General features: G+C 45.5%; 1 protein-coding gene and 1 non-coding gene across 2 annotated transcripts in view; one reads left to right on the top strand and one right to left on the bottom strand.

The window, feature by feature from the left end:
* LOC139407269 (FIG4 phosphoinositide 5-phosphatase a) overlaps positions 1-17,059 on the top strand; it is a 101,508-nt gene that overhangs the window by 4,195 nt on the left and 80,254 nt on the right. Inside the window, exons 3-5 of the mRNA XM_071150900.1 lie at positions 4,538-4,636; positions 8,562-8,685; positions 16,492-16,648. Coding sequence (XP_071007001.1) covers positions 4,538-4,636; positions 8,562-8,685; positions 16,492-16,648 — 380 coding nt within the window. The remainder of the gene's footprint in view (positions 1-4,537; positions 4,637-8,561; positions 8,686-16,491; positions 16,649-17,059) is intronic.
* Positions 13,847-13,985, bottom strand: LOC139408166 (small nucleolar RNA SNORA23). The gene has a single exon (XR_011634221.1). It is a non-coding gene; the product is annotated as a small nucleolar RNA SNORA23 (small nucleolar RNA).

Here is a 17,059-nt window from a genome sequence, read left to right as displayed (position 1 = left end):
CGGTGAGCAAAAATCCCAGAACCACACGGGGGGACCTAGTGAATGACCTGCAGAGAGCTGGGACCGAAGTAACAAAGCCTACCATCAGTAACACACTACGCCGCCAGGGACTCAAATCCTGCAGTGCCAGACGTGTCCCCCTGCTTAAGCCAGTACATGTCCAGGCCTGTCTGAAGTTTGCTAGAGAGCATTTGGATGATCCAGAAGAAGATTGGGAGAATGTAATATGGTCAGATGAAACCAAAATATAACTTTTTGGTAAAAACTCAACTCGTCGTGTTTGGAGGACAAAGAATGCTGAGTTGCATCCAAATAACACCATACCTACTGTGAAGCATGGGGGTGGAAACATCATGCTTTGGGGCTGTTTTTCTGCAAAGGGACCAGGACGACTGATCCGTGTAAAGGAAAGAATGAATGGGGCCATGTATCGTCAGCAAGGGCATTGAAGATGAAACGTGGCTGGGTCTTTCAGCATGACAATGATCCCAAACAGACCGCCCGGGCAACGAAGAAGTGGCTTCGTAAGAAGCATTTCAAGGTCTTGGAGTGGCCTGTCTCCAGATCTCAACCCCATAGAAAATCTTTGGAGGGAGTTGAAAGTTCGTGTTGCCCAGCAACAGCCCCAAAACATCACTGCTCTAGAGGAGATCTGCATGGAGGAATGGGCCAAAATACCAGCAACAGTGTGTGGAAACCTTGTGAAGACTTACAGAAAACGTTTGACCTCTGTCATTGTAACGGTTTTCTTGATGCGAAGGAGAGTCGGACCAAAATGCGGCGTGTCATCAGAACCACTTCAGACAGCCATAGACTTAGCTAGAACACCCCACTAGCTACAATCCCCATACATACACACCACATACACAAACCCATGCCACACCCTGGCCTGACCAAATAAATAAAGATAAACACAAAATACTTTGACCAGGGTGTGACAGAACCCCCCCCCTAAGGTGCGGACTCCCGAACGCACCTCAAAACAATAGGGAGGGTCCGGGTGGGCGTCTGTCCATGGTGGCGGCTCCGGCGCGGGACGTGGACCCCACTCAATCAATGTCTTAGTCCCTTCTCCTCGCGTCCCTGGATAGTCCACCCTCGCCGCCGACCATGGCCTAGTAGTCCTCACCCAGAACTCCACTGGACTGAGGAGCAGATCGGGACTGAGGGGCAGCTCGGGACTGAGGCAGCTCGGGACTGAGGGGAAGCTCAGGAGTGAGAGGAAGCTCAGGAGTGAGAGGAAGCTCAGGCAGGTTGATGAATCTACCAGATCCTGGCTGGCTGGTGGTTTCGGCAGATCCTGGCTGACTGGCAGATCCTGGCTGACTGGCAGATCCTGGTCGACTGGCAGATCTGGAAGAGTCTGGTCGACTGGCAGATCTGGAAGAGTCTGGTCGACTGGCAGATCTGGAAGAGTCTGGTCGCCTCGCAGATCTGGAAGAGTCTGGTCGACTGGCAGATCTGGAAGAGTCTGGTCGACTGGCAGATCTGGAAGAGTCTGGTCGACTGGCAGATCTGGAAGAGTCTGGTCGACTGGCAGATCTGGAAGAGTCTGGTCGACTGGCAGATCTGGAAGAGTCTGGTCGACTGGCAGATCTGGAAGAGTCTGGTCGACTGGCAGATCTGGAAGAGTCTGGTCGACTGGCAGATCTGGAAGAGTCTGGTCGACTGGCAGATCTGGAAGAGTCTGGTCGACTGGCAGCTCTGGCTGCTCCATGCTGACTGGCTGCTCCATGATGACTGGCAGCTCTGGCTGCTCCATGCTGACTGGCTGCTCCATGCTGACTGGCTGCTCCATGCTGACTGGCTGCTCTGGCTGCTCCATGCTGACTGGCTGCTCTATGCTGACTGGCTGCTCCATGCTGACTGGCGGCCCTGGCTGCTCCATGCTGACTGGCGGCCCTGGCTGCTCCATGCTGACTGGCGGCCCTGGCTGCTCCACACTGACTGGCGGCCCTGGCTGCTCCACACTGACTGGCGGCCCTGGCTGCTCCATGCTAACTGGCAGCTCTGGCGGCTCCTTGCAGACTGGCAGCTTTGGCGGCATCCTGCAGACAGGCAGCTCTGGCGGCTCCTTGCAGACAGGCAGCTCCTTGCAGACTGGCAGCTCTATGCAGACTGGCAGCTCCTTGCAGACTGGCAGCTCCTTGCAGACTGGCAGCTCCTTGCAGACTGGCAGCTCCTTGCTAACTGGCATCTCTATGCTAACTGGCAGCTCTATGCAGACTGGCAGCTCTATGCTAACTGGCAGCTCTATGCTAACTGGCAGCTCTATGCTAACTGGCAGCTCTATGCTAACTGGCAGCTCTATGCTAACTGGCAGTTCTGAACAGGCGGGAGACTCCGGCAGCGCTGTAGAGAAGGAAGGCTCTAACAGCGCTAAACAGGCGGGAGACTCCGACAGCGCTGGAGAGGAGGAGGGCAGGCGACAGGCGAGGCGCACTGTAGGCCTGATGCGTGGTGCTGGCACTGGTGGTACTGGGCCGAGGACACGCACAGGAAGCCTGGTGCGGGGAGCTGCTACCGGAGGGCTGGGGTGTGGAGGTGGCACAGGATGGGTTAGACCGTGAAGGCGTACTGGAGATCTTGAGAGCGGTGCTGGCACAGGACGTGCAAGGCTAGGGAGGTGCACAGGAGGCCTGGTACGTGAGACTGGCACCATCTTCACCAGCCGACTAACACGCACCTCAGGACGAGTATGGAGCGCTGACCCAGGTGCCATCAAATCCCCGACACGCTCCGTCGGGCGAATTCCATGTTTAAAACACCAACACAGCAACTCCCTCATTTCTCTCTCCTCCAATTTCCCCATTAACTCCTTCACAGTCTCTGTTTCGCTCACCTCCAATTTCCCCATTAACTCCTTCACAGTCTCTGTTTCGCTCACCTCCAACACCGGCTCTGGTCTCCTCCTTGGCTCCTCACGATAAACAGGGAGAGTTGGCTCAGGTCTGGCTCCTGACTCTGCCACACTCTCCCTGAGCCCCCCCCCAAGAAATTTTTGGGACTGACTATGGGGCCTCCGTCCGCGCCGCCTTGCTTGCTTCGCAAACTCCATTCTCCTATATCCTTCCGCGCACTGCTCCATCGAATCCCAGGCGGGCTCCGGCACTCTCCCTGGGTCGACCGCCCACCTGTCTATCTCCTCCCAAGAAGTATAGTCCATACTGTACTCCACTTTGGGCTGTTCTTGCCTGTTGACACGCTGCTTGGTCCCTTTGTGGTGGGTGATTCTGTAACGGTTTTCTTGATGCGAAGGAGAGTCGGACCAAAATGCGGCGTGTCTATTGCAATCCATGTTTAATGAAGTAACACACTAAACACAAACACTATCAAAACAATAAACTTAACGAAAACCGAAACAGCCTATACTTGTGTAACCTAACACAGAACAATGACATCAGGACACTAAGGACAATCACCCACGACAAACTCAAAGAATATGGCTGCCTAAATATGGTTCCCAATCAGAGACAACGATAAACACCTGCCTCTGATTGAGAACCACTTCAGACAGCCATAGACTTAGCTAGAACACCCCACTAGCTACAATCCCCATACATACACACCACATACACAAACCCATGCCACACCCTGGCCTGACCAAATAAATAAAGATAAACACAAAATACTTTGACCAGGGTGTGACAGTCATTGCCAACAAAGGGTATATAACAAAGTATTGAGATAAACTTTTGTTATTGAACAAATACTTATTTTCCACCAGAATTTGCAAATAAATTCATAAAAATCCTACAATGTGATTTTCTGGAGAAAAAAAATCTAATTTTGTCTGTCATAGTTGAAGTGTACCTATGATGAAAATTACAGGCCTCTCTCATCTTTTTAAGTGGGAGAACTTGTACAATTGGTGGCTGACTAAATACTTTTTTGCCCCACTGTATACCTTTTTTACAACACAAAGTTACTTGCAGCTGCATTCAGAAGACGGACAGAGATGGGTCCTCATACTAAAATAACTGATAATCTGATCATCAACTTGATTTGATGCATCAGAAGTGTTAATGCTGGGCTGGAACAAAAGCGCGCAAACGCTACGGGTCTCAGCAGGACGGCCTAGGCTTGAGTAACACGTTTTGTGAAGAGCCAGCATTGACTACGTTGTAAGAGTTTCAGGTCAGCCCTGCCCCTTTCATTGGCTCACTCGTGTTCAGACATTAGCAACACAGAGGTGTAGATGATAGGTAGAACAGGACAGAATTAACTCAGTTCCAGACTGTACTATCAACGTGTTCATACTGAACGTCCCCACATCAAATCTCACACCAATATAGAAACACATAAGGGTCGGAAGAAAGAGACTCATGTAGCATCTTAATTGTGTTAGTGAGAAAAGTCCTGCATGAAAAAGAAAAGCATGTCTTGTATTAAACACTGTTTTAAATTGTACTTTTCTCTCATCTTCTATCGACCAAAGCACTGCTATCATCCTACTGTTGAGTGAGGCTCGATGTTTCATCCATGATGTACTTTATTCTGTAATGTAATCACACACTTTCATGTTCTTTGATTACAGAGGTATTTCCTTGTGGGGAGCAATCACGCCCAAACCAAACACCGTGTTCTGAAAATCGACCGCACTGAGCCCAAGGACCTGGCGATTATTGATGATAAGGTGAGTTGCTGCACGTCAAACCACTGCTTTAGAGTAGCAGCGACCGTTGCCCTTGTTGTACAGCACCCCTCAGGGAAAATTGTACAATCAGTCACCTGGTCCTAAGTGTGTATGGGTGACAGATTTGGCTCATGAAGGTTTAAGAGACTACTACATTATCACTCATCCCCTGCAGTCAGTCATTACCACAGTGTATGAGAGTGGAGGACATTTGTTTGTTCTCATCATCAGAATGATAAGGATTCTGATTGGTTTGTTATTATTGTACATAGTGTCCACTGGTGAGCTCTCTCCATCCATCATCATCCTCCCATTCGTTCCTGTAGATCAGGGGTTCCCAAACTTCTCTCTGAGCCCCCTCCCAGGATTGGGGAACAACCCGTGCCCTTTCTATTTCTGTGGGTACAAGCACTGTACATGACACAAACTGTTCACACCCCTCTTGTTGGTGGAGAGAATTCTGCAGATTTAAAGCTTATTTCCTGTAATTCTATTCATTTTGTCATGTGGTGCAAAGAACATTTAGCAGTTTTAAAGCTAATTGTCTTGCAATTTTATACATTTACCTAATGTGTATTCATGTGATATTGGAGTGACAATGAAAATGACAAAAATGGCAAACATTAAAAAATATAAATAATTTATGAGCATGGCCTTATTTCTATTACAGAATATTGGATGACTGTCATTCATATTCCATTCACCCAGCTCAATGTAACAGCGATAGGTTTAGACTACTACATGATACTCAAATTTTCCCTATACCCATCATGAGGTTGCTACAACCTAGCAGATGAATAAACGTTTACAACGTAGATGCACACAGGTTGAGAGAATTTTGAGCTATCAAGTTGACAGACAGGGACACAAAATACCACCTTGCAGACTGTTGCCTGCATCTAGCTGATCTAGGGTGTAATCATCAGTCCAAAAGTTTCTATTGGACAAATTCAGGTATATTTATCCCCGTTCTCTTTAAGAAACGTTTTTCAACAGAATCGGTGCAATGATTCTCCCCTGATCACACGCAAGTACAGTTGACTTTCATACCAGACACATACATCCAGCTCAGAAAGTATTCAAACTTTTCCACATTTTGTTTGACGTTACAGCCTTATTCTAAAATGTATACAATAAATGTTTTCCTCATCAATCTACACATAATACCCCATAATGACAAAGCAAAAATAGGTTTTTAGAAATGTTAGCAAAAATAAAAAACAGAAATACCTTATTTACATAAGACCCTTTGCTATGAAACTCGGAATTGAGCTCAGGCGCATCCTGTTTCTATTGATAATCCTTGAGATATTTCTACAACTTGATTAAACCCAAGGTAGTGGTCGAAGAAATTGTCCGTAGAGCTCCGAGACAGGATTGTGTTGAGGCACAGATCTGGGGGAAGGGTGGCAAAAAATGTCTGCAGTATTGAAGGTCCCCAAGAACACCGTGGCCTCCATAATTCTTAAATGGAAATAGTTTGGAACCACTAAGACTCTTCCAAGATCTGGCCGCCCGGCTAAACTGAGGAATCGAGGGAGAAGGGCCTTGGTCAGGGAGGTGACCAGGAACCCGATGATCACTCTGCCACAGCTCCAGAGTTCCTCTGTGGAGAGGGGAGAACCTTCCAGAAGGACAACCATCTCTGCAGCAATCCACCAATCCGGCTTTTATGGTAGAGTGGCCAGATGGAAGCCACTCCTCAGTCAAAGGCACATGACAGCCTGCTTGGAGTTTGACAAAAGGAAAATCAAGATTCTCTGGTCTGATGAAACCAAGATGGAATTCTTTGGCCTGAATGCCAAGCCTCGCGTCTGGAGGAAACCTGGCACCATCCCTACGGTGAAGCATGGTGGTGGCAGCATCATGCTGTGGGGATGTTTCTCAGCGGCAGGGACTGGGAGACTAGTCAGGATCGAGGCAAAGATGAACGGAGCAAAGTACAGAGAGATCCTTGATGACAAACTGCACCAGAGCGCTCAGGACCTCAGACTGGAGAGAAGGTTCACCTTCCAACAGGACAATGACCCTAAGCCCACAGCCAAGACAACACAGGAGTGGCTTTAAGTGGCTTTAAATGGCCTAAAGTGGCTCAGCCAGAGACCGGACTTGAACCCGATCGAACATCTCTGTAGACCTGAAAATAGCTGTACAGTGACGCTCCCCATCCAACCTGACAGAGCTTGAGAAGACCTGCAGAGAAGAATGGGAGAAACTCCCCAAATACAGGTGTGCCAAGCGTCATACCCAAGAAGACTCAAGGCTGTAATCGCTGCCAAAGGTGCTTCAACAAAGTTCTGAGTAAAGGGTCTGAATACTTATGTAAATGTGATATTTAATAATCTTTTAAAAGATTGATGAGGGCTCCCGAGTGGCGCTGTGGTTTAAGCACAGCATCTCAGTGCTAGAGCCGTCACTACAGACCCTGGTTTGATTCCAGGCTGTATCACAACCGGCCGTGATTGGGAGTCCTATAGGGCGGCGAACAATTGGCCCAGCATTGTTATGGTTTGGCCGGGGCAGGCCGTCATTGTAAATATAATTTATTCTTAACTGACTTGCCAAGATAAATAACATTTTGAAAAATAAACAATTTAATCTATTTTAGAATAAGGCTGTGAAGTAACAAAATGTGGAAAAGTCAAGGGGTCTGAATACTTACCAAATGTACTATATATATAATTGCTTCTCAAATCTATCTACGCGCTCTCTCCTCCTCTCACCTCTTCGCTTGAGGACCAGTGCATAACACATCAGCTGTCTTTGAAAAAACCTTTCCAAGTCAAACCTTCATATGACTGCTAACTGCTTTACACAGCCTACATTGTTGTCATGTCGTGCTAGAAGTAAGTTGTTAATAAACCCACTACAATCATGCAGTATAGTGAAGTCAGCAGCAATCAGTTTAGTAGTTACACTGGCGGGCCTCGTTGGCAATAAATTAGTAAAACCAAAAACTTACCTTGACTTGGAAGAGTTCCAGTGTTGGACAGCCATAGCCAGCTAGTTAACATAGCATCCCTCTCTGTTTGAGTCGGGTGTTTGAGTAGGCTAAACTAGCTATCTGCAATTTGACTATACTACAAAATATATCTTGCTCTCTCTCTCTCTTGCTTTTCCTTAATTTTGGAAGAAATAATTTTTTCCCCCAAACTGTTCAAATATTGTCTTTCTCTCTTTTTGAGTCAACTACTTTCCACATGTTATGTACTGCAGTGCTAGCGAGCTTCAGCTTATACTATCAGTACTAAATTCATTCTCTGATCCTTTGATTGGGTGGACAACATTTCAGTTCATGCTGCAAAAGCTCTGATAGGTTGGAGGACGTCCTCTGGAAGTTGTCATAATTATTGTGTAAGTCTATAGAAGGAGGTGAGAACCATGAGCCTCCTAGGTTTTGTCAATGTACCAAGAGGAGGACAGAAGCTAGCTGTCCTCCAACTACACCATGGTACTACCCTACAGAGTGCTGCTGAGGCTATTGTAGACCTTCTTTGAAAAACAGTGTGTTCTAATACTTTTTTTGGTGATGTGAATATAGTTAGTGTAGTTTTATCTAAAAAGGATAACTTATTTTTAAATGTTTCACTTTATATTGTAATGAAATTCACTGAGGATGGTCCTCCCCTTCCTCCGCTGAGGAGCCTCCACTGGTACAGTATGTACGGTTCTGTTCTCTGCAGAAGGAATGGATGTACTGTCTGAGACGTTATGTTGTGATCACAGCAGAATTAATATTAAAATGTTTTTCAGTGTTCTGAAATCCTAATGCTAGCACAGAAAAACATATTGACCAAAGCCGGGGCTTAGTCCCAAGATGTCTATGGGATGTGCTGTTTCTACTGCTTGCACCTGTCTCAGCCAGAAGCTCAGTTTGAAAGAATCCAGAAGCACACTATTAACAATACGTCCCTCTTGTCCCCAGCATGTCTACAACCAGCAGGAGGTGAGGGAGCTCCTGGGACGTCTGGATCTGGGCAACCGCACCAAGATGGGCCAGAAGGGCTCCTCAGGTCTGTCCAGAGCTGTGTCAGCCTATGGCATCGTGGGTAAGATAGTCCTCCTTGGACCCTCAGTCCTCACAACTACTTCTCCTCTACCAGTTGCCATAGGAACGGCCATGAGCCTGTCGGCATGTCTTGTCTTGTGAGTACTGCACATGAGGGTTTTGGCTGAGATGTGTAGCCTTTGGAGGGTTCAGAGATATTATAGAGATAGTGCTCCTAGCAGGCTCTTTTAAAAAACATTTTTTACAAGAGGCTAATCAATGCAGTCACTTGTTTTGGTTTACTTAATTGACCAAATAAAGGCTTAAAAGCGTAATCCAACCCCATTCAAATGTATTTCTGGCCTTAGTCTCTATGCCTGTTTCTACTCTCATAAGCATGTTACACGACCTGATCTCTCAAGGCCTTCAGTGGCCACTTGAAGTTTGACAATAACCAACTTCCTGCTGGTTATACCATTTTCCCACATTTTTCTCTTGAAAACCAATTTTGTTACTTAATTGGTGATTTCAGTGTCTAAACCTGAGAGATGTATTTTGTCTTTTTCCCTGGAAGAATGAAGCATCTCAAAGTGAAATGGCTGCTAATGTGGGGTTGTGATGCTCTTGCTAGTAGAAATGTCAAGCTTTGAGATCAAGTTCACACTGAACGGAGGGAAGAAGGGATCCTGAGAGGGGAGCGTCACACAGCCTTATTATCCTTCTGTGTCGTTTCTGTACACACACACACACACACACACACACACACACACACACACACACACACACACACACACACACACGCACAAACCCATTTACTTGGAGGCTGAGTCAGATGACATTCAGTAGTTTGACACTTTAATCATGGTGCCTTGTTCCAACCATCTCCGGGCCAGTGTGTTTGTAGAATTGTACCAACAGGTAATAGGTCTGACAGTAGTGTGAATGCCATTCATCCCCCATCAGCCCTGATCTACATACAGTAATGGGGAGAACAACAAACAGATGTGTGCAAGCAAGGGCGCACAGGTATACACATACAGTGCCTTCAGAAAGTATTCAGACCCCTTTACTTTTTCCACATTTTGTTCGGTTACAGCCTTATTCAAACTACACACAATAACCCATAATGACAAAGCAGAAACTGTTTTTAGACAATTTTGGCAAATTTATTAAAAATAAAGAACTGCAATATCACATTTACATAAGTATTCAGACCCTTTACTCAGAACTTTGTTGAAGGACTTTTGGCAGTAATTAAAGTCTCGATTTTTCTTGGGTATGATGCCAAAAGCTTGACACGTGTAATTGGGGAGTTTCTCCCATTCTTCTCTGCAGATCCTCTCAAGCTCTGTCAGATTGGATGGGGAGTGTGGCTGCCCAGCTATTTTCAGGTCTCTCCAGAGATATTCGATTGGGTTCAGGTCCAGACTCTAGCTGGGTCATTCAAGGACATTCAGAGACTTGTCCCGAAGCCACTCCTGCGTTGTCTTGGCTGTGTGCTTAGGGTCGTTGTCCTGTTGGAAGGTGAACCTTCTCTCCAGTCGGAGGTCCTCAGTGCTCTGGAGCAAGTTTTCATCATGGATCTCTCTGTATTTTGCTCCGTTCATCTTTCCCTCGATCTTGACTGGTCTATCAGTCCCTGCCAATGAGAAACATCCCCACAGCATGATGCTGCCACCACCATGCTTCACCGTAGGCATGGTGCCTAGTTTCCTCCAGACGTGAGGCTTGGCATTCAGGCCAAAGAGTTCCATCTTGGTTTCATCAGACCAGAGAATCTTGTTTCTCATGGTTTGAGAGAATTTAAGTGCCTTTTGTCGAACTCCAAGCGGGCTGTCATGTGCCTTGAGGAGTGGCTTCCATCTGGCAACACTACCATAAAGGCTTGATTGGTGGAGTGCTTCTAGAGCTCTGTCATCTCCCTGACCAAGGCCCTTCTCCCCGGATTGCTCAGTTTGCCAGGCGGCCAGCTCTTGGAAGATTCTTGGTGGTTCCAAACTTCTTCCATTTAAGAATGATGGAGGCCACTGTGTTCTTGGGGACCTCCAATGTTGCAGACATTTTTTGGTAACCTTCCCCAGATCTGTGCCATGACACAATTCTGTCTCAGAGCTCTACGGACAATTCCTTCGAACTCATGGCTTGTTCTTTGCTCTGACATGCATCGTCAACTGTCGGACCTTTATATAGACTGGTGTGTGCCTTCCAAATCATGTCCAATCAATGGAAACAGGATGCACCTGAGCTCAAAAGCACAACCCCACCTGTGGACGTCGGGCCCTCATACCACCCTCATGGAGTCTGTTTCTGACCGTTTGAGCAGACACATGCACATTTGTGGCCTGCTGGAGGTCATTTTGCAGGGCTCTGGCAGTGCTCCTCCTGCTCCTCCTTGCACAAAGGCGGAAGTAGCGGTCCTGCTGCTGGGTTGTTGCCCTCCTACGACCTCCTCCACGTCTCCTGATGTACTGGCCTGTCTCCTAGCGCCTCCATGCTCTGGACTGTACGCTGACAGACACAGCAAACCTTCTTGCCACAGCTCGCATTGATGTGCCATCCTGGATGAGCTGCACTACCTGAGCCACTTGTGTGGGTTGTAGACTCCGTCTCATGCTACCACTAGAGTGAAAGCACCGCCAGCATTCAAAAGTGACCAAAACATCAGCCAGGAAGCATAGGAACTGAGAAGTGGTCTGTGGTTATCACCTGCAGAACCACTCCTTTATTGGGGGTGTCTTGCTAATTGCCTATCATTTCCACCTGTTGTCTATTCCATTTGCACAACAGAAGGTGACATTTATTGTCAATCAGTGTTGCTTCCTAAGTGGACAGATTTCACAGAAGTGTGATTGACTTGGAGTTACATTGTGTTGTTTAAGTGTTACCTTTATTTTTTTGAGCAGTGTATATATATATATATACATTCACAGTTGAAGTTGGAAGTTTACATTCACTTAGGTTGGAGTCATTTAAAACTTGTTTTTCAACCGCTCCACACATTTCTTATAGTTTTGGCAAGTCGGTAAGGACATCTACTTTGTGCATGACACAAGTAATTTTTTCAACAATTGTTTACAGACAGATTATTTCACTTATAATTCACTGTATCACAATTCCAGTTGGTCAAAAGTTTACATACACTAAGTTGACTGTGCCTTTAAACAGCTTGGAAAATTCCAGAAAATTATGTCATGGCTTTAGAAGCTTCTGATAGTCTAATTGACATAATTTGAGTCAATAGGAGGTGTACCTGTGGATGTATTTCAAGGCCTACCTTCAAAGTCAGTGACTCTTTGCTTGACATCATGAGAAAATCAAAAGAAATCAGCCAAGACCTCAGCAAAACAATTGTAGATCTCCACAAGTCTGGTTCCTTGGGAGCAATTTCCAAATGCCTGAAGGTACCACGTTCATCTGTACAAACAATAGTACGCAAGTATAAACACCATGGGACCACACAGCCGTCATACCCATCAGGAAGAAGATGCGTTCTGTCTCCTAGAGATGAACGTACTTCGGTGCGAAAAGTGCAAATCAATCCCAGAACAACAGCAAAGGACCTTGTGAAGATGCTGGAGGAAACAGGTACAAAAGTATCTATATCCACAGTTAACAAGTCCTATATCGACAACCTGAAAGGCGCTCATCAAGGAAGAAGCCACTGCTCCAAAACCGCCATAAAAATGCCAGACTACGGTTTGCAACTGCACATACTCTACTCAGACTGCATCCAGTTTGCTATCACAGTGCCATCTGTTTTGTTACCAAATCACCTTATACCACCCACCACTGCGACCTGTATGCTCTAGTCGGCTGGCCCGTGCTACGTATTCGTCGCCAGACCCACTGGCTCCAGGTCATCTTTAAGTAAAGCTCCGCCTTATCTCAGCTCACTGGTCACGATAACAACACCCAACCGTAGCACACGTTCCAGCAGGTGTAGCTCACTGATCATCCCCAAAGCCAACACCTCATTTGGCCGCCTTTCCTTCCAGTTCTCTGCTGCCAGTGACTGGAACGAATTGCAAATCGCTGAAGCTGGAGACTTATATTTCCCTCACTAACTTTAAACATCAGCTATATGAGCAGCTAACCGCTCGCTGCATCTGTACATAGTCCATCTGTAAATAGCCCACCCAATCTACCTACCTCATCCCCATACTGTTTTTTTATTTACTTTTCTGCTCTTTTGCACACCAGTATCTCTACTTGCACCTCATCATCTGCTCATTTATCACTCCAGTGTTAATCTGCTAAATTTTAATTCTTCGCTACTATGGCCTATTTATTGCCAACCTCCTCATGCCTTTTGCACACACTGTATATAGACTTTCTTTTTTTTCCTACTGTGTCATTGACTTGTTTATTGCGTTATTGGCTTGTTTATTGTTTATTGTTTACTCCATGTGTAACTCTGTGTTGTTGTCTGTGTCACACTTCTTTGCTTTATCTTGGCCATGTCGCTACCTGGTTAAATAAAGGTGAAATAAAATAAAAACATGGGGACAAAGATTGTACTTTTTGTAGAAATGTCCTCTGGTCTGATTAAACAAAAATAGAACTTTTGGCCATAATGACCATCCTCATGTTTGGAGGAAAAAGGGGAGGCTTGCAAGCCGAAGAACACCATCCCAACCGTGAAGAACGGGGATGGCAGCATCATGTTGTGGGTTGCTTTGCTGCAGTATGGACTCGTGCACTTCACAAAATAGATGGCATCATGAAGACAGAAAATTATGTGGATGTATTGAAGCAACATCTCAAGACATCAGTCAGGAAGTTAAATTTTGATCGCTAATGGGTCTTCCAAATGGACAATGACCCCAAGCATACTTCCAAAGTTGTGACAAATTGGCTTAAGGACAACAAAGTTAAGGCATTGGAATGGCCATCAAAAAGCCTTGACCTCAATCCTACACCAGCTCTGTCAGGAGGAATGGGCCAAAATTCACCCAACTTTTCGTGGAAAGCTTGTGGAAGGCTACTGGAAACGTTGGACCCAAGTTAAACAATTTAAAGCCAATGCTACCAAATACTAATTGAGTGTATGTAAACTTCTGACCCACTGGGAATGTGATGAAAGAAATCAAATCTGAAATAAATCATTCTCTCTACTATTATTCTGACATTTCACATAAAATAAATTGATCCTATCTGACCTAAGACAGTGAATTTTTACTAGGATTAAATGTCAGGAATTGCAAAAAACTGAGTTTAAATGTATTTGGTTAAGGTGTATGTCAACCTCTGACTTCAACTGTATGTATGTGTGTGTGTGTGTGTGTGTGTGTGTGTGTGTGTATATAACACACACACACACACACACACACACACACACACACACACACACACACACACACACACACACACACACACACACACACACACACACAGGTGAAGTGCATGTAAGCCAGGGTGCAGGCCACCTCTGCCCATGATACCTTATCACCTAAACTATGGATGTGACAAATGGAGAATTTCATTTTTTACATTAAAACTATATGGGGGTGGGGGATTCTGCTATTTAGGTGCGTTCATACAGGAATAGTAAAGGTACAGTTCACTACTTTTGAGAGAGAGAAAAAATATTCTGATTTTATCAGGGAGTGCTGCAGCACCCTTAACATACCTGCTTCCCACTGCTGTGTCTCACGGTCAGTCCCTTTCAGATGGTTAAGCATTGCACCTGTACTATCATTACTGTACCTCAATTCCACCTCGCTAAGTTGTATTTCCTTCTTTTTTAACTTCACAGTAGTGCCAAACAGGACTTTGCTGCTGTGGCTTGCGAAGTGGCAAGATTTAGGTATAGGCGACATGGGCAGCCAGCCACCTAAGGCGGTATCTTGTCAGGGGTGGCACGGGGCGCCTGCACAAAAACAAATCGTAATGATGACATTTGAGAGATCGGTTTTCTTTTTTTTCTTTTCTTTTTTTTTCTGTATTTTACCGTTTTTTTCTCCCCAATTTCGTGGTATCCAATTGTTTTTAGTAGCTACTATCTTGTCTCATCGCTACAACTCCCGTACGGGCTCGGGAGAGACGAAGGTTGAAAGTCATGCGTCCTCCGACCCACAACCCAACCAAGCCGCACTGCTTTTTAACACAGCACGCATCCAACCCGGAAGCCAGCCGCACCAATGTATCGGAGGAAACACTGTGCACCTGGCGATCTTGGTTAGCGTGCACTGCGCCCGGCCCGCCACAGGAGTCGCTGGTGCACGATGAGACAAGGATTTCCCTACCGGCCAAACCCTCCCTAACCCGGACGAGGCTAGGCCAATTGTGCGTCGCCCCACGGACCAACTTTTCAGTTAATCGTTCAGCACTAATTTTGTTTAAAGTTTAAACATTCACACCCACAGACACCCAATCTATTTTTCTATCTGAAATTGACTATCATTGCAATTGGCTACGTAGGTAACATGGCAAGGCCTACAGAGAAACATTTCTTGGAAGTCCTCTGTATCGAGCTGGATGGTGATCTAGAACAGGAGTTCTCAAACTTTTTCACTCAGGCCCCCCCTTCTGTCACAGGTCAGGTTTTCTCCCTTGAGTACACTACCTGAGGTTGCCACTGGAGAACACCCTTGGGTTACTTCCAGTATCCAGGTGACCCTGATTGGGCTTATTGGGATCACCTGCTGGATGACTATTTAGGTTCCTCTGTGGACTGGTCCAGTTGCTCAGGTCTCCTGTTTTGTTCAGTGTTCTCGTATGCACTTGCTTTGTTGTTTTGCTAAGAAGACCTTAAGTAAATATTCTGGAATTACCCTTACCTCAATCTGTTGTGTTTCTCTGCGCCTGGGTCCGAGTTCGTACTAGCACTAATGTCACACCTTCCAGCATTGGACAAATAGCTCTCTAAGGTTTGCGATGACAGACATGACAAGAGGAACTGATGATGCACTACCCAATTTCTAAATGACACCTTTTGCATTCTACTATTACAACTTTCAAGAGTAAGTTGAAAGCCGGACTGAGTTCAATTTGGAAACCACTGATATAGGAAATCGCTCACACCGACCCAGACAAAGCAGGGAAATTGAATGTCAATGTGTCACGGCAAGAGAATGGGTGGTTCTGATGGTGTAAAATGGGTAAGGGTATGATTTTTGAGTTACAAAATTCCATTCTCTCACCCCCAATCCTCAAACATATATCCATATGAATGTGTGTCCTATGCTGTTTCTATGGAGGTTTCTCTCATCTATCCCCAGTAGATCATTTCCTCCAGGAGGATGCGTAACCTATGATCTCATCCCCTCCCATTAACGTAAATCGGAGTGGGGGCCCAGGACCGAGTTTAGGAAACCCTGGCCCAAGTGACATGGCGCTAATAGTCTGTGTTTCTAGCGGTCCGTGACTTCTAAGAGGAGATCATATGAAAACAGCCTGACTAATATGATTGACAAACAATAATAAGCTCTCAGAGAACATCTATTCTGCTTTTCCGTGAAGCAGTATACACATTCCAGGACTGAAAACATATTATTTTGTAATTGAAAATATATATAATTGAAAATAAAGATTTTGAATGTGATAATGAAGGATGTAAGACAGATGAACAGACTGTGAGTGTGTTGTGGTCATGCAGCATGAAAAACAAGTGGTCTCATCTATCATGAAGACACACACACACACACACACACACACATAGATATGCATTCATTTGATTGTTGAGATGAGAATAGATATTGTACATAGATGTATGAAAATGTGTCTTGAAAAAAACATTGAGGATGGAAAGGTTCATGTTAAAAGTTTAATATGAGTTGTATAAGTTATCTGGGTGGTTTGAGGTGTCCTATAGTAATATTAATCTTATGTGTGCTGTTCATGTGTATTCATTGTCCTGGTCTTGCAGGCTTTGTCCGATTCCTTGAGGGTTATTACCTCGTGTTGATCACCAAGCGGAGGAAGATGGCCGACATTGGTGGTCACTCCATATACAAGATAGAGGATACTAACATGATCTACATCCCCAATGACTCAGTGAGGGTGACACATCCTGACGAGGCCAGGTACAGTAGGTCAACCGTTATATACCCAACATCTCACACCCCACTGGATATTTTCTCTTTTCCTTCCACTTTCTCTCACTTGTTTCTCTCTCAGTTTACACACACAGTGTGACGGCTTCACTGACCCACTAACCAAGTGTGACCAGCTAAGCATTTTCTAGTCTCCCCTTTTCATTGAGATGAGAAAGTAACATGTATGATGTTATATCTCAAAGACTAGGACTGTTTCCTATGTGACCTGACAACTCCGGTGATGTGACTGTGGTGATGTGACATGAAAAACTCCTGCCACTAGTATTAGAGGTTCTGACTAGGTGGGATACAGCTACGACCAGAAGTTACTTTTTCATAGCAGGTTAGGAGAACTTACGCAGCCACGTGGCAGGTTAGGGGAATTAGGTTAATGTTAGG

The sequence above is a fragment of the Oncorhynchus clarkii genome, chromosome 4 (assembly GCF_045791955.1).
Source record: "Oncorhynchus clarkii lewisi isolate Uvic-CL-2024 chromosome 4, UVic_Ocla_1.0, whole genome shotgun sequence".
Lineage (NCBI taxonomy): Eukaryota > Metazoa > Chordata > Actinopteri > Salmoniformes > Salmonidae > Oncorhynchus > Oncorhynchus clarkii.
Note: the sequence above shows the minus strand (reverse complement) of the source record. Positions and strands in the feature narration are given on the sequence as shown.